We start from the raw sequence: 24,237 nt of genomic DNA on the forward strand, positions 1-24,237 counted from the left end.
ATTGTTGCCATCCCCCGACCATCTTGCGATGCCAGAACTCATCGCATCACTCACAGCAGTCACCCTGCCGAGTGCGTTCTCTCCTTTGGATGCTATTCCAGCACCAGTCCAACCCAAGAGCCATTGTACCTTCTGACAATGTGTCTGCCCCAGCCTCCACTACCTTTTTCAGTCAACGCGAAGCCTTCAGCGTGCTTGTTCTTTGTGGATAGGTCATGGCTGGTGATAATATATGTATAGTGAGTTCAACTGAGTCGCAGAACGTACTCTTTGGAGGCAACGCATTTATTGATACCAACACAAAAGGGTAACTGCCCCTTTACCAGATAACAACCTATGGTTGTGGACCACCAGGTTAACTACACTAAATACACCATAACTAGCTACGTGACCACCAGGCTAACTACACTAATTACACCATAACTAGCTACGTGACCACCAGGCTAACTACACTAATTACACCGTAACTAGCTACGTAACCACCAGGCTAACTACACTAACTACACCGTAACTAGCTACGTGACCACCAGGCTAACTACACTAATTACACCGTAACTAGCTACGTGACCACCAGGCTAACTACACTAATTACACCGTAACTAGCTACGTAACCACCAGGCTAACTACACTAATTACATCGTAACTAACTACGTAACCACCAGGCTAACTACACTAATTACACCGTAACTAGCTACGTAACCACCAGGCTAACTACACTAACTACACCGTAACTAGCTACGTGACCACCAGGCTAGCTACACTAATTACACCGTAACTAGCTACGTAACCACCAGGCTAACTACACTAATTGCACCGTAACTAGCTACGTGACCACCAGGCTAACTACACTAATTACATCGTAACTAACTACGTAACCACCAGGCTAACTACACTAATTACACCGTAACTAGCTACGTAACCACCAGGCTAACTACACTAATTACACCGTAACTAGCTACGTGACCACCAGGCTAACTACACTAATTACACCGTAACTAGCTATGTCACCACCAGGCTAATTACACTAATTACACCGTAACTAGCTACGTGACCACCAGGCTAACTACACTAATTACACCGTAAATAGCTATGTCACCACCAGGCTAATTACACTAATTACACCGTAACTAGCTACGTAACCACCAGGATAACTACACTAATTGCACCGTAACTAGCTACGTGACCACCAGGCTAACTACACTAATTACATCGTAACTAACTACGTAACCACCAGGCTAACTACACTAATTACACCGTAACTAGCTACGTAACCACCAGGGTAACTACACTAATTACACCGTAACTAGCTACATAACCACCAGGCTAACTACACTAATTACACCGTAACTAGCTACGTCACCACCAGGCTAATTACACTAATTACACCGTAACTAGCTACGTCACCACCAGGCTAACTACACTAATTACACCGTAACTAGCTACGTGACCACCAGGCTAACTACACTAATTACACCGTAAATAGCTATGTCACCACCAGGCTAATTACACTAATTACACCGTAACTAGCTACGTGATCACCAGGCTAACTACACTAATTACACCGTAACTAGCTACGTGACCACCAGGCTAACTACACTAATTACACCGTAACTAGCTACGTAACCACCAGGCTAACTACACTAATTACACCGTAACTAGCTACGTGACCACCAGGCTAACTACACTAATTACACCGTAACTAGCTATGTCACCACCAGGCTAATTACACTAATTACACCGTAACTAGCTACGTGACCACCAGGCTAACTACACTAATTACACCGTAAATAGCTATGTCACCACCAGGCTAACTACACTAATTACACCGTAACTAGCTACGTGACCACCAGGCTAACTACACTAATTACACCGTAAATAGCTATGTCACCACCAGGCTAATTACACTAATTACACCGTAACTAGCTACGTGACCACCAGGCTAACTACACTAATTACACCGTAAATAGCTACATAACCACCAGGCTAACTACACTAATTACACCGTAACTAGCTACGTGACCACCAGGCTAACTACACTAATTACACCGTAACTAGCTACGTGACCACCAGGCTAACTACACTAATTACACCGTAAATAGCTATGTCACCACCAGGCTAATTACACTAATTACACCGTAACTAGCTACGTGACCACCAGGCTAACTACACTAATTACACCGTAAATAGCTATGTCACCACCAGGCTAACTACACTAATTACACCGTAACTAGCTACGTGACCACCAGGCTAATAACACTAATTACACCGTAACTAGCTACGTGACCACCAGGGTATCTACACTAACTACACTGGGAGTAGCTACAACGGACAGGACCCCAGCTTGGGTCCAGGTCCACGTGTTGGTGACTCTTCACGGACGTCGAATGTAGATCTTCAGGATGACAACAGCAACGCTGGGGACCCAGCTTATATCCTCCGTGGTCGTGGCTGGCCCCACCCTTGGCCACGACCACCTTCTAGAATCCTCGAGCAGGATCTCGCCCCGACACGTGACCACCCCTAGCCCCCCACTTGGGGACCCTGTGGAGACTTTACCAGTCACGTGTTCTCCGGGGTCAACCAGAGTGCCATGGCCTATAGTAACCCGATTCCATGGCTGACACTCTCACCCCATCCTATAGGGGTCGGCAATGCACACCTAAGCGTGGTGCCGCTCAGCGCTATGACTCAGCACTCACAGAGCCCCTCTCGGGCCAGCACGACACCCACATACAAGTGGTGTCCGCGATGTGAGTACATCGCACGCCGTGCCCCTCTAGCGCCGGCATTACACAGTGACACCCACGATGTCACTCTATACGTGATGTCCGCGATGTGAGTACATCGCACGCCGTGCCCCTCTAGCGCCGACATTACACAGCGACGTCTGCGATGTCAGTACATCTGCATTCCTCTTTCCATCCCAGAGTAACTCTCAGCATGCACCGCTCCACGCTTTTTTCCTGAATACTTTTCAGCTTTTGTTCCATGTTCTTGTTTGATAATTCTTATTTATCACCGGTGCTATGGTATAAGCCATGGTCCTCGTGTATTCTGTGCAACGGCATGGACCATAAATAGCTCGGCACACACCCGGCTTGTTGATGTCCAATTGAACGATGCAATGCGGTGGCACTGGAACCTTAAAGCAGGATCCAAAATCCTGGCTTCTCGAGTTGCCACACATCACTTCCCCATCCATTTGCCTCAATACTGCAACTGTCCGGGAAGCACAGCAAATCGTGGAAAAACGAACGTCTCCCCATCCACTCGGATCTCAATACAGTCCCTCGCCAGCACTCGAGTCGCGCAAGCCTTTTTGGACCCACGCGCTTAACCTTCAACAATGTAACTTCAAAAGTGATATTCTCGGGTCTTTCGGTAAAGTCACGTAGATAGGTTCAAAGAAAATAACAAAAAACTGCGACGTTGCGATCACAACACAAGCAATCGTCATCAGGAGAGCAATCTTATTATCTCTGAGATCAGGGCTAGGCCAGCCCTGAACAAGATCCGTCGACTCGATCAAGTCGCTCCATTTCTGAAGAGATGCCGTGACACTAAGGTAATACCGATCGCCTTTACACTGACATATGCTGTTGTCACTTCTCCCAATGGTAAACGGATGTTGTTCAGGGCTGGCCTAGACCTGATCTCAGGGATAATAAGATTGCTCTCCTGATGACGATTGTTTGTGTTGTGATCTAAACGTCGTAGTTTTTTTGTTATTTTATTTGAACCTATCTACGTGACTTTACCGAAAGACCCAAGAATGTGAATTCCTGCAGTCACGAAAGCTTTAAGTCAACATTCAAACGTGATTCTTGGAAATCCGAATGAAGTCCACAAGACACAAACACCTCATAAAAGACCCGATGTAAAAGGTACCTGGCTTCGATCTTCCGCAAAGCTTACGGGCTACCCTAAACATCCGGTCGATGCACAAAAAAGGAAAATAAAAAAAAAACTCCAGTATGCGACTGGGGTCACCCAGAACCATGGAACATATAACAATTCAATGCCCGATTCACAAAAATAATGGAGGCATTACAGTGATACAATCTGCTACAGCTGACGCAGTGATCCGGCTCTACCATCTCAAAGAAACATTATTGTAGTTGCTATACGTCTGCACATACGAATAAGAAGTTTGTGAAACTTGAATCGATGTGGTCATGCTATATAAAGCTGCACTGGCTGAAATTGTCAGTTTGTATTTATGCATGTTGTTGTTGCAACGCGTTTTCTCATGGTCCGTGAAAAGTACACGTCGTGTTGAGTGACCAGAACGACACGTACTGCCCCTTCGAGCTCAGTTGTTCCCCTAACTGATAAATGGAGGCTAATGAAAACACTGCTCGTACAGACGTGTCTAATGCCAGACAAGACATTGATGTATGGCACCATTTACTGCAAATGCGAGCTGTTACCTGAGCAAAATGTAACCAAGCAAAAAGTACATTTAAAATGAATAAATGCAACACTCAGTTCAGCAGAAAATACTGAACGAATGATCACCAAAAATAGAATGCGACATTAAACAGGATGTAATTGAATAGAGTGGTGGCACTAGGAAACTGACGAAACAACCAGTTCAATTCCCAGCCACAGTTAACAATAGTGGGTGAAGAATGACCGACATGGTGTGTGGTGAGGCCTTCGTTTAAGCAGTGGGTTGACAAAACGCTGTAAATGATGAACAGTGAACACATTACAATTCTCCAGTGAACTGTTTATCAACACATGGTAAACATGCCTTTAAAAGTGGCAAGGAAATATACACTTAAGTTTACCTTTGGCTCCAAAATACAACTTGTTAAAATGTTGCTGTTGGGTGTCAATTGAAATTTGATATATCCACATACCTGTAACATTCCCAGAGTAAAGACCATAACAACTTAAACTGGACATATTTCCAGATACATTCATGTTTATTCAACTTTTAAATACACTGCAAAATAGATTCAAAGCTTTCGTGACTGCAGGAATTACTCTGATTCTTTCGGGCAAAGTCACGTAGTAATATCTTTCTACGAGACTTCACCGAAAAAAGTGTAACACTGCAAAATGTCATAAATGAAAATATTAACATTATGAAAAAAAAATTTAATGAAAAAAATGTGGAATAAGTGGTGCAGAGCTAAAAGCAGCTTTCTTATATCCAAATACTGGTTTCTAGAAGAGATCAGATAACGGCAATATATTTACCATATGAAAAGGGTTTATATTGCCATTTATAATGCAAATCAATTTAGAAAACACGTAATATACAAGAATGGTTTATTTTGCCATTCCAATCATCTGCTGACAATTCATTGTAAAAGGGCCTTACAAAACATTTATATTACATCCAAAACAGTATTATCTGTAATGGAAAAAGATAAAAGGTCAAACATTGGGGCACTATACCGCATTACTAGCTTCAAGTTTATATGTTTGTATTACAATTGTAGCAAAAATTTTAAATTAAACCAATATAACATATTTTCATCTCTGAATATGCAAAAAAACTCGTGGGAAGAACCCAAAACTGTCTTGCATGCAATCACACTTTTTCAAAACACACACTTTTTACAAAGGCCATATTATTATTACTGCAATTATATATTTTTTGGCAGTTACAGTATATCCATTTTCCAATAAACATTTACATTTGGCGCAAAGTATTTTCAATTTCGGAAATCATACAAGGCAACAATTTGAAGAGTACATTATCGGTAACTGCCTGATACATTTCAGGGGTCAATTAGTCCACCGCACTGGCTGCAATCTTCTAAAAGTTTTTGTCACACTCACTTATGACAGCATAGACTTGCTGCAGATTAGAACCCCAATCAGATTTCAATGCTTTAACTCTCACCATGACAACAAATAACTTCTCCGAATCACCTTATCAGTTTTTAATTGAATAGGTAGAGTGCACTGTACCATATACATCTTTAGCATCAAATATATATTTAAGGACGAAACTAAAATATTAAACAAATACAAAATAAATAGACTGTTTACAACACTGGCTATCCTTAATTTTGCATGTATTATCCAACTTGTTTTTGTACGTTTAACACGTAAAAAAACCTCCAACATTCTTGTCGTTTGCATCTGTTCATATCCCAACACATTGCATTAGATTGTAATATTCTTCAAATCGACTCAAATCCATGACACTGCTCATTTGTTGTACTTTCATATTATATCCTGCAGCTTTAAATATTATTTAAATGGTGCTTCCAAATCTATGTGTGTAATCCTTCAAAGCTTATGCAATTTTATGTACACTTTAATTTTAAATGGGAGGTTACGTAAAACAGCGCTGATGCAAAAAATATGGTCCTTCCAATCACGTAAAACTCTGCGTTGACCTGATGCTACGAGTGGGTAATAGATGAAATTCATAATAAAAACAAATCATTACAATATAATACGAAACAAAACTTAGAAAACAGCACATCTTGTTTCCGTGAATACAAATGACTAAATTGATGTAAATAAGATTTACTTTTGTTGTAAGTCAAAAATCTTTGGGTCACACATGAAAGCCCATACAAGCAAAAAAGTGAAATGTTATCAACTGCGTAACATAGCCAAATTGATGATGTGCCTTGCCTTTTCTTACACCGAGCACTCCATCCATGCTTTGTTATACGCAGGATACACGACTGCAATATTATCTTTGTCAGTCTTCAAACTTGGCAATCATAGTACTCCTGTTCTAGTCAATGCATAAGCTGTCTGTGCAATGAAAAATCAATCTGAAAAGTTTACCTCTTGAAGGCCTTATATGGCTTGGCACATTCTTATCTTTCAGAACTGTTGTTCCCTATACCACTATCTGTAACCTTGAGTACACAGACACTGGACGAATACTCATCCTTCATGTTAAGGTAGACATTGCAGGGTTTTAGACCATTCTGTTTTTACTTAACTAAACAATTGAACCAAATTGTCCTGCCAAATAGGGACAATCACATCGGACGTTTTATTTTACACTCTCTCAATTGGGATATGTCGTGGTGTTTATTAGGTTGTAGTTTTCCACTTTTTCTACATATGTACTTGTTTATAGAGTCGGAGATGTATAGATGTAGCACTATATTACATGGTAAAGTAAATTTGGCCACCTTTTTGTGAAAGTAAACATATTTGCTTAAATTAACATTATTTTCAATGCAGAGGAAAGTTGGTAGTCTGATGCAAAGTCTTCACTGTTGTTTGCATGGAGGCCACAGGTAAATAACCGCGCTGTGCAGCTCAAGTTTTCCTGGTCATAGATGTTCTTTGCCTGCCACCGTTAAGTCTGTTTGAGACGCTTGCGTGGAGGTCCCAGCTGTGGAGACTGGGCCGTGGCCAAGGCACGGAAAGCATCCGCAACCAGGTGAGGGTGAGACAAAACCATGGACTTCCAGCCCGCCGTCTCCATTACGTCCGTCGCATGACTGCAAGTACAAGTCAGGGTTAAGCGAGCTCATAATAAGCAGTGTCTACAAGGATTGGGGCAAACGGTTAGTCTCCGTTAAAAGGGACTGTAATGCAAATTGCCATGTAAGCATCATCAATGTTACGCAGCTCAGTGACAGTCACACTCTCACTGGACTTGCCTGTTTATGAAGTCAATGGCCTGGGCCTTCAACTGCTCTGCACTGTGCAAATCGGCCAAGATCAAAGTCTCCGCAACATTTTCCACCGACAAGTTTGTGCATAGTGCCTCCTCGCACATCACCTTCAACCTCTCTAAAGCATACTTGAGAAAAGTAAAAACAAAGTGCAATTTCAGCATTAAGAACACTATTTTCTCTACCTATTTCGCTTGTATAACATTCCCTCACCCCAACAACTACTTTGAAAACGCAGCAGACAGCAGTCAAATGTTTGAGAATTTTCTTAAAACATGGCATCAACCTTTCAGCATATTTATGTTTTAAGTCATGTATTTATTGATCACTACTATAATTAGGGGTCCTTGTCCTAAACTTGATTATATTGGTTACAAAGTCATGCAAATTACAAAGGAGGTGAGGTGTTGTTTGCCAAGAGCTTAAATAGTTTGGTTGTTAAGCTGATAAAAAATGCAACTGCAAGCCACCATATTTCAACTCTAGCAGAATATTAAACTTTAATGAACAAAGCTTAAACATGCGACTTTATACGATTTTTATTATTATTTCATTACAATTGCTTTAGGAACTATTGAATATGATGTTCCAGAAGGGAGAGTAATGACTCTTAACTGATTATCTGGCAGATCTTCAGGAACAGCAGGATATCCGTTTCCTTAGTAAAAGTATATTTGTTCCAATTTATTTCTATACAGCCATGCCACATCAAACAATGTTTTAAAACACTTCCCTTTATTTTATTAATAATTGTATCAATTGTTAATGTGATTAACAAAAAACCCTCAATACAAGAACACACAGCCAAATGGTTGCACTTAGGAAAAAAATGCTGCATGTGAATGCACTTCAATGCACACGTACTAGCCTCTAGCATGGACTAATACTAGTTTGACATTCAATTCAATTGTGAAATTGCATGACAATTTATATTTTTTGTTGAAAATTCAATCATCTCCCAGGACATCAATTCCAAACCTTAAAGCACAAATGTGAACGTCTACATCATATACACTTGCTATTCATATTATTTGTAACATGGGCTTTAGAAAATAACTAAATGCTGTTTTAATATTCACTTGCGACCTACAACTGCATACCGATACATCACAAGGTGGTGCGATCTCATATTAATATTTTAAACGTGTAACCTTGTCAGCAGCGGCCAGCAGGTCATCAGCCATCTTCTCGAGGTTTGGAGCCCTTCCCGTATAGACAAAACGCATCATTTCCTTGAACACGTCAGGCTCTACATCATTAATCTCCACTCGATTCTGCAAGGTAGCAACACAATATATTCAAATTAACTTCGGCATATATTGGGAGACAAGAATATAGCATGAAATTAAATAAAATAAACATCCTTTAAATCTACACAACACATGTAAAGTGGCTCCATTAAAGTTGTATTCAACTTGACTATCTATTTATTGTGCGTAATAAATCCATTCTTGACACACATGCAATGGCCTTCTGTGAAATGTTGTATAAAAGATAGCTATAAAATACAATCTAACATTCCCTCGGAATGAATACTTTTTGATAATAAACGTGCAATGCGCCAAAAGAGTTACTAGGATAATAGTTCAACATTTGACAGCACACTCAAGAGATACTTATCAACCATCAATTGTGACAAATGCACCTTGGAAATGTATGATCACAGTATTAATGTGCTGTATTAAGATTGCATTTAAAGATACCTTTTTGCTCTCTTCCATTTCATGTTCAAACATAGCATTAAAAACAAGTGACCGACCTGAAAAAGGTAAAGCAACTGTTAGCAAATACAATAAAACCTTAGATTGCGAGAATAATTTGTTCCGGAAACGTGTGTAATGCAAAGCACTCGTATATCGAAGCACTCATATATCAGTTGTGATCATGTGACGCTCGGCAGACAAAGCGTATACGTACTACTCGTATTGCAAAACCTCACTCGTTAATCAAAGCAATATTTATTTATTTTGCTCGTCTTGCAAAACACTTGCAGACCAAGTTACTCGCAATTCAAGGTTTTACTGTAGAATGAATTGGAAAAACACCGGAATGTGGTACAAACACATTTAGATGTTATATCTAGAGATCAAATAATCTACATACAAAAGAGGTAAAATCCAGATCCATATTTTATTTCATATGGCATATCCATTACAGATTTGTAAAACATGGACACAAATAAATGTTGTCCAAATTAGAGGCTCAAAACCTACACCTTAACTGCATTGTGTAAAATGAATTCCTGCACAACGATGATATAGTGAAGTAAATAAAAACTTTAGCAACAGGATTATTAAATATGTTTATCTCTCACACAATACAATATTACATTTATATATATGTAGTGACATCGCGAATGTCACTGTGTAATGCCGGCTATAGAAAGGCACGGCGTGCGATGTATTAACATCGCGGGCACCACTATGTGGGTGCAGTACCGGCCCGAGAAGGGCTTGGTGAGCGCTGTCTGACAGTGCTGAGTGGCACCACGCTCTGCGTGCGGTGCCGACCCCTACAGGATAGGGTGTGAGAGTGCCGGCCATGGGAATGGGGTTACCAAGGGCCATGGCACTTGACCCCGAAGGACACGTGACCGGTAAAGTCTACACAGGGGCCCCTGGTGGGGGCTAGGGGTGGTCACGTGTCAGGGCCGGGAACCTGCTCGAGGATTCCAGAAGGTGGTCGTGGCTAAGGGAGGAGCCAGCCCCGCCACAGAGAATAAAAGCCGGGTCCCCGAGAGGGACCGGCTGCTGTTGTTCATCCTGAAGAATCTACGTTCTACAAGAGTCACCAACACGTGGACCCGGACCCCGGCCAGGGTCCGGTCCGTCATAGCTAATTCCCATGTAATTAGTGTAGATAGCCTGGTGGCCCACCACCATAGGTTGTGTGTTAAGGGGTAGTACCCCATGTGTTGGTTGAAGAAATGTGTTGCATCCAAGAAGTGTGTCTGCGACTCAGTTGAATTCACTACACATATTTACTGATGTATCCTTTAACAAAAAGCATTACAAATTGACGTAAGCATTTGCCAGTGTTAGTTAATAAAGTTCAGTGTAAAACAGGAAATGGCTGTAGTTGATTACCCCAAACTAATTACAGTATCATTAATTATATGGTTCTATTGCATACTAAACGACGCTTGTGTTGCTTGTTGTTGCACAGACCTGCCAATACGGCCTTGTGTGCTTTAAACTCCTGGCCACCAACACGAAGCAGGCAGTCTGTGAAGCGGGAATTGTCCCAGATCTCCCCGAAGTCAACTGCCAGCCGGCAATCTGGCACTTTCAATGTACTCATGCTGGATTGACCAGAAATGTTCACGGAATCCTGCACCACACTAACCTGCATAGACATCAACCAGCTTTGAGAAGGCATTTGATGATTTTTTTTACAAATCCTCACTTAACTACACATTTTGCATGAAGATGTAGGCTTTGGTTCAATCAAGCAAGCAAATCTGCACAAACATCCTATATCAGAACAAGTGTTGCGAATAACGCCAAAATAGTGGTCCGTGAAATGTTTTTTATATTAATAAATTTTCATTCTATATTTTTGTCAATTTATTGTACACTGTATAAACAGTTTCAACAGGTAGTGAGGCCCCTAATTATGGGTTCTGTACAACAACAGATGGAGTGAACAGCCCTTCTTGATGTGCTTCCTTTCATTATCAAAAATGCTTGTATTTTGTAAAGGATTTTAAAGGTAAAAAATGTAAATCTGGCTGATTAAAAGGACCCCCCAAGGACAAGAAACATTTACATCAAACTGGCTGATGTCCGAGAATAGGAAAAGGAATTAATGTGACGACATTTAAACAAAACACTTTATCTAATACCTGACATTCTAGTTTAGAAAAATGTAAAGGTTTAAAAATAAACACTATCCAGAGGGAGAAAATCTAAAAAAAAATTGCGCTTGATTATTTAATTGTTGTGCTATGTTAACTCTAGCACCAGTGGAGGAAAAAAGTGCTTGGAAAACTCATGTTAACATTTTCCTTGTATGGAACAGGGAAAGTAATTATTACAACCTTCAATTAAGTAGAATATTGACTCCAACTGTGCAATTGTAATGAATAAAATAGAAAATTACACATTAGCTGCAGCATGTCATACTTACTTCACAAAAGAGTGTCAGTTTGTCATCTGGAAGCAAGCCATTAGATTCATCAAGCAAAAAATCTCTTCGAATGAATTTTTTAAATCCCCAGTCTTTTCCTTGGACAAAGCGGTATGCTCGCTGGCTCTCTGTAAAAAATAGATTTCAAACAATACTCACCAGTTCTTACATTAAACTGTTGTAATGTCATGTAATGGGGAAAAAACTGAATTATATTTTCAAAGTGTAAAGACAGCAATGTATTCTTAAGCCCTGCGCCACGGTGGCAGTCAACTACCTCGCCTGGTATATAGGAGGTCGTAGGTTCGATCCCAACCCTGATGCCTGTATATTTGGAGTCTGCATGTTCTCCTTGTGGTTACATGTATTTTTATCCAGGTCTTCCAGTTTTTCCCTCCATATTTATAAAAATCCAGAGTATTTGGCTGCTATACATTTCCACACAATAAGCCATTTCGTTAAGCTATCGTTTGTGGCCAGGTCACTTCTGAAAAAGAGCAATATACAGTGAGGGAAAAAAAGTATTTGATCCCCTGCTGATTTTGGACGATTGCCCACTGACAAATAAATGATCAGTCTATAATTTTAATGGTAGGATTATTTGAACAGTGAGAGACAGAATAACAAAATCCAGAAATCGCATGTAAAATGTTATAAATTGATTTGCATTTTAATGAGGGAAATAAGTATTTGACCCCTCTGCAAAACATGACTTAGTACTTGGTGGCAAAAACCCCTGTTGCCAATCACAGAGGTCAGACGTTTCTTGTAGTTGGCCACCAGGTTTGCACACATCTCAGGAGGGATTTTGTCCCACTATTCTTTGCAGATCTTCTCCAAGTCATTAAGGTTTCGAGGCTGACGTTTGGTAACTCGAACCTTCAGCTCCCTCCACATATTTTCTATGGGATTAAGGTCTGGAAACTGGCTAGGCCACTCCAGGACCTTAATGTGCATTTCCTTGATCCACTCCTTTGTTGCCTTGGCCGTGTGTTTTGGGTCATTGTCATGCTGGAATACCCATCCACGACCCATTTTCAATGCCCTGGCTGAGGGAAGGAGGTTCTCACCCAAGATTTGACGGTACATGGCCCTGTCCATTTTCCCTTTGATGCGGTGAAGTTGTCCCGTCCCCTTAGCAGAAAAACACCCCCAAAGCATGTTTCCACCTCCATGTTTGACGGTGGGGATGGTGTTCTTGGGTTAATAGGCAGCATTCCTCCTCCTCCAAACACGGCGAGTTGAGTTGATGCCAAAGAGCTCCATTTTTGTCTCATCTGACCACAACACTTTCACCCAGTTGTCCTCCGAATCATTCGGATGTTTATTGGCAAGCTTCAAACGGGCATGTATATGTGCTTTCTTGAGCAGGGGGACCTTGCGTGCGCTGCAGGATTTCAGTCCTTCACGGCGTAGTGTGTTACCAATTGTTTTCTTGGTGACTATTGTCCCAGCTGCCTTGAGATCATTGACAAGATCCTTCCGTGTAGTTCTGGGCTGATTCCTCACCGTTCTCATGATCATTGCAACTCCACGAGGTGAGATCTTGCATGGAGCCCCAGGCCGAGGGAGATTGACAGTTCTTTTGTGTTTCTTCCATTTGCGAATAATCGCACCAACTGTTGTCACCTTCTCACCAAGCTGCTTGGCAATGGTCTTGTAGCCCATTCCAGCCTTGTGTAGGTCTACAATCTTGTCCCTGACATCCTTGGAGAGCTCTTTGGTCTTGGCCATGGTGGAGAGTTTGGAATCTGATTGATTACTTCTGTGGAAAGGTGTCTTTTATACAGGTAAGCTGAGATTAGGAGCACTCCCTTTAAGAGTGTGCTCCTAATCTCAGCTCGTTACCTGTATAAAAGACACCTGGGAGCCAGAAATCTTTCTGATTGAGAGGGGGTCAAATACTTATTTCCCTCATTAAAATGCAAATCAATTTATAACATTTTTGACATGCGTTTTTCTGGATTTTGTTGTTATTCTGTCTCTCACTGTTCAAATAAACCTACCATTAAAATTATAGACTGATCATTTCTTTGTCAGTGGGCAAACGTACAAAATCAGCAGGGGATCAAATACCTTTTTCCCTCACTGTAGCTCAGTGGGCCTTGCCTGGTAAAATAAAAATAGTTCAGTTAAGCTTTTAACTTCAAGGTAGATGAAAATCAGACCTGGATTTAAGTGTATGAAGATATAGTTCATATGGATTAAGTGAATGTGTTTGTGTATAATAATGCTTGTCTTTGTAAACATGTTTGTGTGACGTGAGTTACATGTCAACATTACCAAAGACAACACCAAAGCAAATAATAAGAAAAAATACATGAAAGTTAAAAACAAAAAGATAGATTTAGACTCTCAGAAAAATGTTAATAGCCTTAGCAAAGCACAGTAAATGTATGGATGTCACCACTTAAAATAGTTATCTCGCTTGAAAGAGCATCCTGAAAGTAATAAAGCAATTATAAAACAAACAATATGAACCACAAAAGCAAGGTAAAGGAGAAGTGTGAAATGGGATGAAAATTCCAACCTTTGTAAAACCACCAGAAATGAATAAAAAAATGGATGAGAATACAAACAAAAATAATGAAGTTGTAATAAACAGTGAGTGCAAGCCGAAAAAATAAAGCTATCACTTGATAAATTACAATGGAATAACACATGGTGAAGATGGTAAAACTAGGAAAATAAATGTCCGTGAATGACAATGTCCAAGTACACTAAGAAAAATAAAATTATCATTGGAGGGTCAATCATGGAAAACACAAAAATATGCATAACGGCAACTCCTGAAGGTGGAACAGGATCAAGAGCACTTTTGGAAAATGAATTTGATAATGAAAAGAAAAGTTGCAATGTGCTACAGGATGAAAGAATTCAATCAGTCCATATTACCTACTATGAAACACTGATTACAAATAGAAACACTGACAAATGGAACAAAACTAAAAAGTACACAGAGCGTAGAGAGAAGTAAGTTGAGAATTACAGTGAGAAACTGAAAGAGGAACACGTTGGTCAAATCAAAACGGCAAATTAGAGACATCATATTGACTGTTGTAAATATAGATTGGGCTTGGATAAGACACATCGCTAAATGGGAGGGTTGATGGATGAGACTGGTGGTCGAATAGGAGGAAAAGTAGAGTACATGCCCAAGACGATGTCAAACGTAGACAAGGAGATATTAGATCAGCTCATGTGAAGGATGCGGGATGGTGTTCGTAAGGTTTATAAAATGTTTCGAGCAGTCGATAAATAATAGCTGATTATGATATAATCCTGTTACCAAATACACATATGACGTGAATTAATACTTAAATACAAGTAGTTTCACCCATAGCCTTGGTTTCCTCTCCCTTGGCATTAAGAATAGAAAACTTGAACTTGGCGCGGACTTCACTCTTGGGACAGCTGACCAATAACAAGTACAACGATAGGTAATCTTTACTCTCTTCGTCAAGACCCTTGGGGTTCACACGTAGGCACCTGATTGAACATATAAACAGACATGGACATTAATATTAGGTGTGTATGTACGCGCAGACTACATTACTAAAACAATATAGTATGAACTAAAACATGCACTATGCAAAATTGTTCTAGTAAAGCACCTCCATGAGCATTGTGATTTTTTTTTAATGTCATAAAATAGCCAGAATTTACTGTACCATTTCAATTTATCATTGGTGCCTGCTGAAAATGTAGAACTCTTGAGAACTTCGCCCATTTCTTCACGACAGAAGCTGAAATTGTTGATGGTCCACATATAAGAGAACTTTACGACCTTAACCTGAAACACACGAGCACATAACAGCTATAAAGCTCATTCATTACCATAAATACATGACCATTGACAAACCCTCAAGTATTTCACCCACACATCTGAATATTGTGCTCAAAAAACACAAACTGTCTATAAGGAAAGAAACATTACTGTAAATGAAAGGGTCCTAGTGTTCTGGGATTACCTTGCAAGTTCATTACTGCACAGCGTTAACACAACAAGTCTCAACATGTCATAGATTAGAGTGTGTAATAAAAGGCCATTTTATTTTTTTATTTGAGAAAAACTGCTGCCCTTTTGTAAGAAAACGCTACCGGTCAAAATCAGAGACAATTAACTAGTATAATGTTGTTAGTGCAATTTTATGAACTTTGCAATCTGATGGACAAAAATAGCCTGTACAATGATAATCCATAATTGCACTTATACATAACTATTAAAGCATTTTGGATGGCTTTGCGATGAACAAAAAACGTGTAAAAGTTAAATGCATTGGCTAATGGGGAACTGTCCGTATTTTAGAAAAACCCATGCGCAAACTTTGACCGGCACAAGATGGAGACCCGTTGAATGTGATTGGCCACAGGGGAACAAGTAGTACCTGTGTGTAGCACCAGCTTTCTGCGATGGGCGCATTGGACATTTCAGACGGAGGTGGGGGGCTCGGGGCCCTGGACATGTTTGCATTGAATGCGAGGCCCCTATATCTGCAAGGAACAGCATAATCCCACAAGTTGAAATACAGTATTAGATTTTGAGCAGCTAAGAAAACGTCTTCATCAGCCATGTTCAATTCTCTGCTGGATGAAGGCCTCCCCCCCACACCATCGCCATCCCTCTTTCTTGCAATACCACAATCACAAGCAGATCTGTTCACTCGATTTTCTGCAGTGGTCGCACTCTAGGGTGTGTTCTCTCCTTTGTCTGCCATTCCATCACCAGTCTTGTATTTAGTCCACACATGTTAATAATGTACCAATCGTCCCTTCTTAGAATCTCCCACCAAGTCCACTTACTTTCCTTAGAAGTCAATATGGGCTTTTGAATTTTCTATTTCTCTACTCCATGTGTTCCTCTTTCTCTCAATGCAAACCTAAGCATGTACCTCTCCAAGCTTATTTGTATAGTTGTAAACATGTTTTTGGATCTGACCATGTTTTTTTGTTGAGACACATTAGTATGTTGCCTTTATCAAACTATAGTTTATCCAAAAACACTGCATGCTGTTGCCAATTGCTTCTTTATTAAATAATGTTGATTCCGATCAACATTCAATAACTGCACTAAACATTCTGTTCCAGATGTGTCCCTCTAAGAACGATTTCCTTTTATTTCACAATAAGATTACTTTACACAGCTGCACATGTCATGAAAAAAATAACGAAACATATTCCGATTGGTGTTGGGGAATTTATTGCCAAATGCACTTCACTTGTACATTTCCTTTGCTCCAACAGCCTGTTCAGGCTATACGGGGGGATCCTTGTAAACAAAGGACATATGTACCAATGTAACCACTTGAAATTAATCTTTATAATTTATAATTATATTTATGAGACTGATGAGGAAATGTAATGTCAGAAGGGGAGGAAAACGTTAAGAATAATATGAGAATGGAATGTCCTGGAGTCAGAAGTGAATGAATAGAGTAAGATGATGAATCTAAGTTAACAAATGAGAGTACACGATATAGAATATTTGTTTGAGGGACGGCGCATTCCGTAACTTTTGTAATCACACAAAATTCCAAGCGACAAAATGTGAATGGCTTCCACGCACCCACACACACAAATAGACACTTGTTTGCTATGTTTCCAACAAAAAAAAAACAATAGCATCTCATTAACTAAATTAACCACCAACAACCGCAATTCAACAACCACCAACAAGGCCCTCACCACTACCAGCAACACTACCAACAAGCACGATTACCAGCATTACTATCAATACCACTACCAACCATCAACACCAGATAAATTTCAGCATCCACCAACAAAGCCCTCACCACCACTAACAGCACTACCACCACAATCCATACCATCACCAGAATATTCACCAACACAATCTCCACCTTGATGCCAGGTGAAGTGTCGAAGGCTCCATGGCAGGTGCCAGGCCAGACCCGGGTGTCACGGGTTAACAGATGGCTGGTAGATGTTACCACAAGTGCTTCCCCCCCACTGTGCCAACCTCCACCACTAAAAAAAATACTCAAATCATCACTACCACCGCTAACAGCACCACCAACAACACGCGCAATCAAGACTACATGTTACCACTTATATTATCAACACCATCACAACCCCCATCATCACAATCGAAACCTCCACCATATTATCAACACCATCACAACCCCCATCATCACAATCGAAACCTCCACCATATTATCAACACCATCACAACCCCCATCATCACAATCGAAACCTCCACCAAGCATCACTCCTAATAACACCACAAGCCCCCATAGATGTCCCCTGTAGCCTTAACAGACTGTAGGAGCGAGTGCTGCTGTTGGCGAGCAAGCACCTATGAAGGCCGGTAGAGCACACGAAGGGGTGGGTGGCCAACACCACGCCCGGTCGCCTTTGTCTCCCTCGTGGCGATGTTTACCACGCACCGCACCGGGTACTCGTTTGAGTCCGAGTCGACCTAGGGGAGGCCCAGGACCCGTTCAGATAATCGTCACCGACGGTGTTGGCCGGTGAGCGGGGAATCTGCTTTTTTCCCCCACAGATGTTCGATCGGCGCGCTAACACCACCATCACCGCCAACCCACATCGTCATAACCCCCACAACAAAACAACTATCAAAACACAATAATCACAACCAACCAACCACGACCATCAAACACGATAAAAACAAAACACGCGCTACCACCACCACCACGAGCCACGCGCAGCCAAGTCAGCGAGGTGAACGAGTGACGGTAGCGTACGGGGGGGGGGGGGGGTCGGCCGGAGGAGGCGGCGGAGAGAGACGCCCGAGCCGACCACGCACGCAGGGGTCCGGAGCTGTACAGCAGCAGCAGCAACAGCGACGGCGGTGGTGGTGGTGGTGTTGGTGGTGGTGGCCTCCTCCACTTCTAACCAGCGGCCTCCGTGGCCCTCTCGGCCCCACGCCGTGACAACATCCGGGTCAGCGACGGTGGGGGAGGGTGGGGGGGGTGCTGTGTGTGACGTCACACCCGAGGGTCGATTTCCATCGATTGAATTAGAATTCTATATGCTTAGCTCTTTTGGTAAAGTCACGTTGAAGGGAAACGTGACTTTACCGAAAAGAGCTAAGAATATGAATTACTGCAGTCACGAAAGCCTTAAATCTGAATTAGAATTCTTTATTTACACCTCGAGGAAATCCGACGAGCTGTGAAGCTCTTTTCCCACAGATGTCCAGTAAGGGGTGGGGGGTTATTGCGAGCGATCGCTGGGGATTGTTGATTAACTTGCAGAGGGAGCCGGCAGTCGAGAAAATAAGTAATTAATCGATGGCTATGGAGTAATTTGGGACGTAATGGACGGTTTGACATAGCGGAGGCGATATCACGCCTGTCAAACTCTCCCAGTGCCCTTATAAATATCAACGTTCATCCTACAGAGTCCCATCACAAGGGAGAACACACAAATAGACAACACGTTTTTTCGGTTTTGCTGCCCGTATGGACTTGAAAACTCAATTTCCCTCTACAAGAATGCGGGTCAAAACCGTGTGGGTTGATACGGTATGCGATTATTCTTTTGGTCTTTCGGTAAAGTCATGTAGATAGGTTCAAAGAAAATAACAAAAAATAACAAAAAACTACGACGTTTCGATCGCAACACAAGCGGTCGTCATTAGGAAAGGGGGGTTATACAGTGAGGGAAAAACAAGTATTTGATCCCCTGCTGATTTTGTACGTTTGCCCACTGACAAATAAATGATCAGTCTATAATTTTAATGGTAGGTTTATTTGAACAGTGAGAGACAGAATAACAACAACAAAATCCAGAAAAACGAATGTCAAAAATGTTATAAATTAATTTGCATTTTAATGAGGGAAATAAGTATTTGACTCCCTCTCAATAATGAAGATTTCTGGCTCCCAGGTGTCTTTTATAGAGGTAACGAGCTGAGATTAGGAGCACACTCTTAAAGGGAGTGCTCCTAATCTCAGCGTGTTACCTGTATAAAAGACACCTGGCCACAGAAGCAATCAATCAATCAGATTCCAAACTCTCCACCATGGCCAAGACCAAAGAGCTCTCCAAGGATGTCAGGGACAAGATTGTAGACCTACACAAGGCTGGAATGGGCTTCAAGACCATTGCCAAGCAGCTTGGTGAGAAGGTGACAACAGTTGGTGCGATTATTCGCAAATGGAAGAAACACAAAAGAACTGTCAATCTCCCTCTACCATTAAAATTATAGACTGGTCATTTCTTTGTCAGTGGGCAAACGTACAAAATCAGCAGGGGATCAAATACTTTTTTCCCTCACTATAGCTTCTAAAGGCAAACTGCTTATAAAGGTTTGAAATGGGCGAAGCCCAAATGTCAGCAGCCAATGTTAATGTGAGTGGTGGGCAGCGACTGCCGCGGTGGTGGGTTCTCCACCAATCACAGGGCTGCCAGGGAAAAATTAGCATGTGAGCGGCCTCCACGGCGAGTGTGCCGAGGTGGCTATGTTAATGTAAGAGATTAGCATGTTAATGTGAAAGATTAGCATGTTAATGTGAGAGATTAGTATGTTAATGTGAGAGGTCAGCATGTTAATGTGAGAGATTAGCATGTTAATGTGAGAGATTAGTATGTTAATGTGAGAGATTAGCATGTTAATGTGAGAGATTAGCATGTTAATGTGAGAGATTAGTATGTTAATGTGAGAGATTAGCATGTTAATGTGAGAGATTAGCATGTTAATGTGAAAGATTAGCATGTTAATGTGAGAGATTAGCATGTTAATGTGAGAGATTAGCATGTTAATGTGAGAGATTAGCGTGTTAATGTGAGACATTAGCATGTACATGTGAGAGATTAGCATGTTAATGTGAGAGATTAGCATGTTAATTGGAGAGATTAACATGTTAATGTGAGAGTTTAGCATGTTAATGTGCGAGATCAGCATGTAAATGTGAGAGATTAGCATGCTAATGTGAGAGATTAACATGTTAATGTGAGAGATTAGCATGTTAATGTGAGAGATTAGCGTGTTAATGTGAGAGATTAGCATGTTAATGTGAGAGATTAGCATGTTAATGTTAGAGATTAGCATGTAAATGTGAGAGATTAGCATGTTAATGTGAGAGATTAACATGTTAATGTGAGAGATTAGCATGTTAATGTGAGAGATTAGCATGTTAATGGGAGAGATTAGCATGTTAATGTGAGAGATTAGTGTGTTAATGTGAGAGATTAGCATGTTAATGTGAGAGATTAGCATGTTGATGTGAGAGATTAGCATGTCAATGTAAGAGATTAGCATGTTAATGTGAGAGATTAGTATGTTTATGTGAGAGATTAGCATGTTAATGTGAGAGATTAGCATGTTAATGTGAGAGATTAGCATGTTGATGTGAGAGATTAGCATGTTAATGTAAGAGATTAGCATGTTAATGTGAGAGATTAACATGTTAATGTGAGAGATTAGCATGTTAATGTGAGAGATTAACATGTTAATGTGAGATATTAGCATGTTAATGTGATAGATTAGCATGTTAATGTGAGAGATTAACATGTTAATGTAAGAGATTAGCATGTTAATGCCGCGCGAGGTGGCTGTGTTAGCGTAAGAAATTTAATCTGTTAATGTAAAAAAAAACTGGCTGTGATGTTCCCATCCTACCACCTTCCGATGTTAGTTGTTATTTTCGGCTCTATGATTTTCGGTATGCGATTCTATTAGTCACCGAGGACGTTTCACAAAGTGGTTTACCAACTCGTGCAGCGGTTGATCCGCTAAGACGATGTTAATGTTCGTGGAGATTCTATTTGTTTTTAAACATTGACGCTGTCGGGTTGGCTGACGGCACCGGTGGTTGTCGATGGTCATGAATGCGTGCCGATCGTTGACATTAGTGTGACTCCACGTGTCTGATTTCCAGTCAGACTTTGCAAGCCGCGAGTATTGGTGACTACGGTATAGTCTGCCGTTTTTGATGAGCCTTAATATTCACGAAGCCGGGTCCACAGTTGCCCATCACTGTATCACCGCTGCTGTCAGTCATATTAATTTTCATGGTGACATAAGACGATACATGTAAAAAAAAATATTTTCAAATGCCCCGACCAGAGGTTGTGTTGCCTTCTGGCACATCCCTACGTTTTGTATAGTTAAAACGTTATTATTCTGTAATGATGGTGAGGTGGGTGGGGTGTTCCTCCTCCTCCTCCTCTTCAGTTTTAATTGACCTCTATTCTAATATTTTAATCGCTTCCCTAACGTCTCATGGCCATGCGGTGCATGCCAGGAGGTGTAGCTGGTGGGCGGTGCGGGGGTGGGGCCTGGGGAGAGAGCGGGGGGAGGGGTCACGTGGGGGGCGGGGTGAATGCAAGGGGCGGGGTTTAGAGTTCACGGCGTCAAAACGGAGCATCAAGTGATTCTTAGGGGCCGTCCATAAATGACGTCACGCGATTTTGGGCGATTTTTGACTCCCCCCCTTCGTCACACAACGTCACAAATAGTCAGACCCCCCCTCTCAAATATGACGTCACAAAGCTCTGCCCCCCCCCCCAAAATAAAACATGCTTCAAATCATATTCTTGGTTCTTTCGGTAAAGTTACGTAGAAGGGAAACAATAAAATAATAGAAATATAAAACAATACAATTCTCACGACGTTTCGACTGCAACACAAGCAATCATCATCAGGTGTGAAAACCACACTGCTTGTGTTGCAGTCGAAACGTCGTGAGAATTTTGTTTTATATTTTTATTATTTTACTGTTTCCCTTCTACGTGACTTTACCGAAATAACCAAGAATATGAATCCCTGCAGTCACGAAAGCTTTAAATAAAAAAATGTATGCTTCAAATCGCTTTAAACTATTGTCATTGTAACGCGTATTTAATGTGGCGCTGCACTGTGATGTTGTAGGAGAAAACATTTATTAAAAAGTATTTCTAATTAAGTAAAACGTGTTGTCTATATTTACTTAAAGTTGCGGCATTTTGATGTGACGTCACATTTCTCACCCTCCCCCCCACGTCACGCATCGTCACAAATGTCTGACCCCAACCCCCCCTAGGTGCGTGACGTCATTTATGGACGGGCCCCTTATGTCTGTACACCGGGGTTACCAAATAATACAAACTGGCCGAGGCAATTAAATGTTTTATTTATGGGACACTATATTTTTTACAAGGGTGTAACTTAACTCTGCGCCTGGGGTAACCAATCAATAACTCAGTTATTGGTTCTTTCGGTAAAGGTAACCAATCAATAACTCAGTTATTGGTTCTTTCGGTAAAGGTAACCAATCAATAACTCAGTTATTGATTGGTTACCCCAATAACTCAGTTATTGATTGATTACCCCAGTCGTCCTCAATCAATAACTGTGTTATTGATGGAGGACGACGATTGCGTCGAAACCCCTGAACGCTCGCGGCGCTACGGTAAAGTCGCGTAGATGGAAAATAAAAAATAAACATAATTTTTTCTTCTTTGGTTCTTTCGGTAAAGTCACGTAGAATGAGAATAAAATATTAAATTGATAAAATAAAATAACACAATAATATTCTCACGACGTTTCAGCCACAACACAAGCGGCCTTCATCAGGTGAAGGGGGCGAGACTGTCCACTCCAGCGCTGTCCTACCAGACAGTCTCGCCCCCTTCACCTGATGAAGGCCGCTTGTGTTGTGGCCGAAACGTCGTGAGAATATTATTGTGTTATTTTATTTTATCAATTTAATATTTTATTCTCATTCTACGTGACTTTACCGAAAGAACCAAAGAAGATGAATCATTGCAGTCACGAAAGCTTTAAATCGAAAAATATATTTTTTTATTGAAAATAACAAAATCACGGACATTATGCGAGAGCCGTGCTACTATGTTACCCCGGGATACCGCCATAAGGTTCAACTGGTGATGCGCGCGTTGGTTAAGTGACTTGTAACAAGGTACAATAACTCAAAACATTCAAGAACAACGCCTTGAAAGGAGAGGAGATTAAAAAAAACACATTTGTAATGTGGCGATATTTTTAAGTAAGGGCCCTTCTCTCGGTGAACCGAGCGAATATGTTTGGGATCAACACCTTTGATCCACTGATCCAAGTTGTGTGTGTTTTTTGTATGGGGTGCTTTCTTCAAGTATCGTGTTATTTTGTGTTGTTACGATGTTGACGCGCGACCTTTTCCATTCGGAACGTGACCAAAGTACACTTATTTTTTTTAATGGTTTTGTTCTTGCTGCAACCAGGTTTCTATTGTATATATGTGTTGAACTTCTTTCGCACCGTACGTAGCCAATGCAACCAAATGGACATGTATTACCCAATGGGTTTTACCCGTGCCAAAATGAAACCAAACCTCATACATAGCACACACACACGCGCACGCTGACGTACTTTGGAGTGCTCTGAAGAAGGACCATTCCACGAACCGTCGCCCATCATATGCGTGTCCATTTCAGGCCGCAGTGGTGTCGGCGAATTAGTGGAGTTGTGCCGTTATCGTTAAACACAAAACGCCGGCAAGGAGGAGGAGGAGGACTTGGCCACCAAGATAGA

At 41.2% G+C, this 24,237-nt stretch overlaps 1 protein-coding gene across 1 annotated transcript; it reads right to left on the reverse strand.

Moving 5' to 3' along the window:
- Positions 1–4,912: 4,912 nt before the first annotated feature.
- Positions 4,913–24,229, reverse strand: LOC116938592 (speckle-type POZ protein). Its single transcript, XM_032945917.2, has 10 exons — positions 24,076–24,229; positions 16,130–16,235; positions 15,413–15,534; positions 15,079–15,230; positions 11,742–11,869; positions 10,781–10,958; positions 9,317–9,372; positions 8,765–8,887; positions 7,599–7,741; positions 4,913–7,436 (listed from the first exon to the last, which is right to left on the reverse strand). Exons 1-10 carry the CDS (start codon positions 24,099–24,101, stop codon positions 7,292–7,294), a joined length of 1,179 nt encoding a protein of 392 aa, XP_032801808.1. The 5' UTR covers positions 24,102–24,229; the 3' UTR covers positions 4,913–7,291.
- Between the last annotated feature and the right edge of the window lie 8 nt (positions 24,230–24,237).

This window comes from Petromyzon marinus, chromosome 4, assembly GCF_048934315.1.
Source record: "Petromyzon marinus isolate PM22_M1 ecotype Great Lakes invasive population chromosome 4, UKy_Petmar_22M1.pri1.0, whole genome shotgun sequence".
In the NCBI taxonomy this organism is placed as follows: Eukaryota; Metazoa; Chordata; class Hyperoartia; order Petromyzontiformes; family Petromyzontidae; genus Petromyzon; species Petromyzon marinus.

Excerpts from the sequence above, each read along its gene's own strand:
- LOC116938592 (XM_032945917.2), bottom strand. The coding sequence starts at position 24,101 with ATGGTCCTTCTTCAGAGCACTCCAAA. Across the intron at positions 15,231-15,412 it reads ACCAATGATAAATTGAAATG|GTGCCTACGTGTGAACCCCA; the intron begins GTACAGTAAATT and ends ATGTTCAATCAG. Across the intron at positions 7,437-7,598 it reads GCCATTGACTTCATAAACAG|TCATGCGACGGACGTAATGG; the intron begins GCAAGTCCAGTG and ends TTGTACTTGCAG.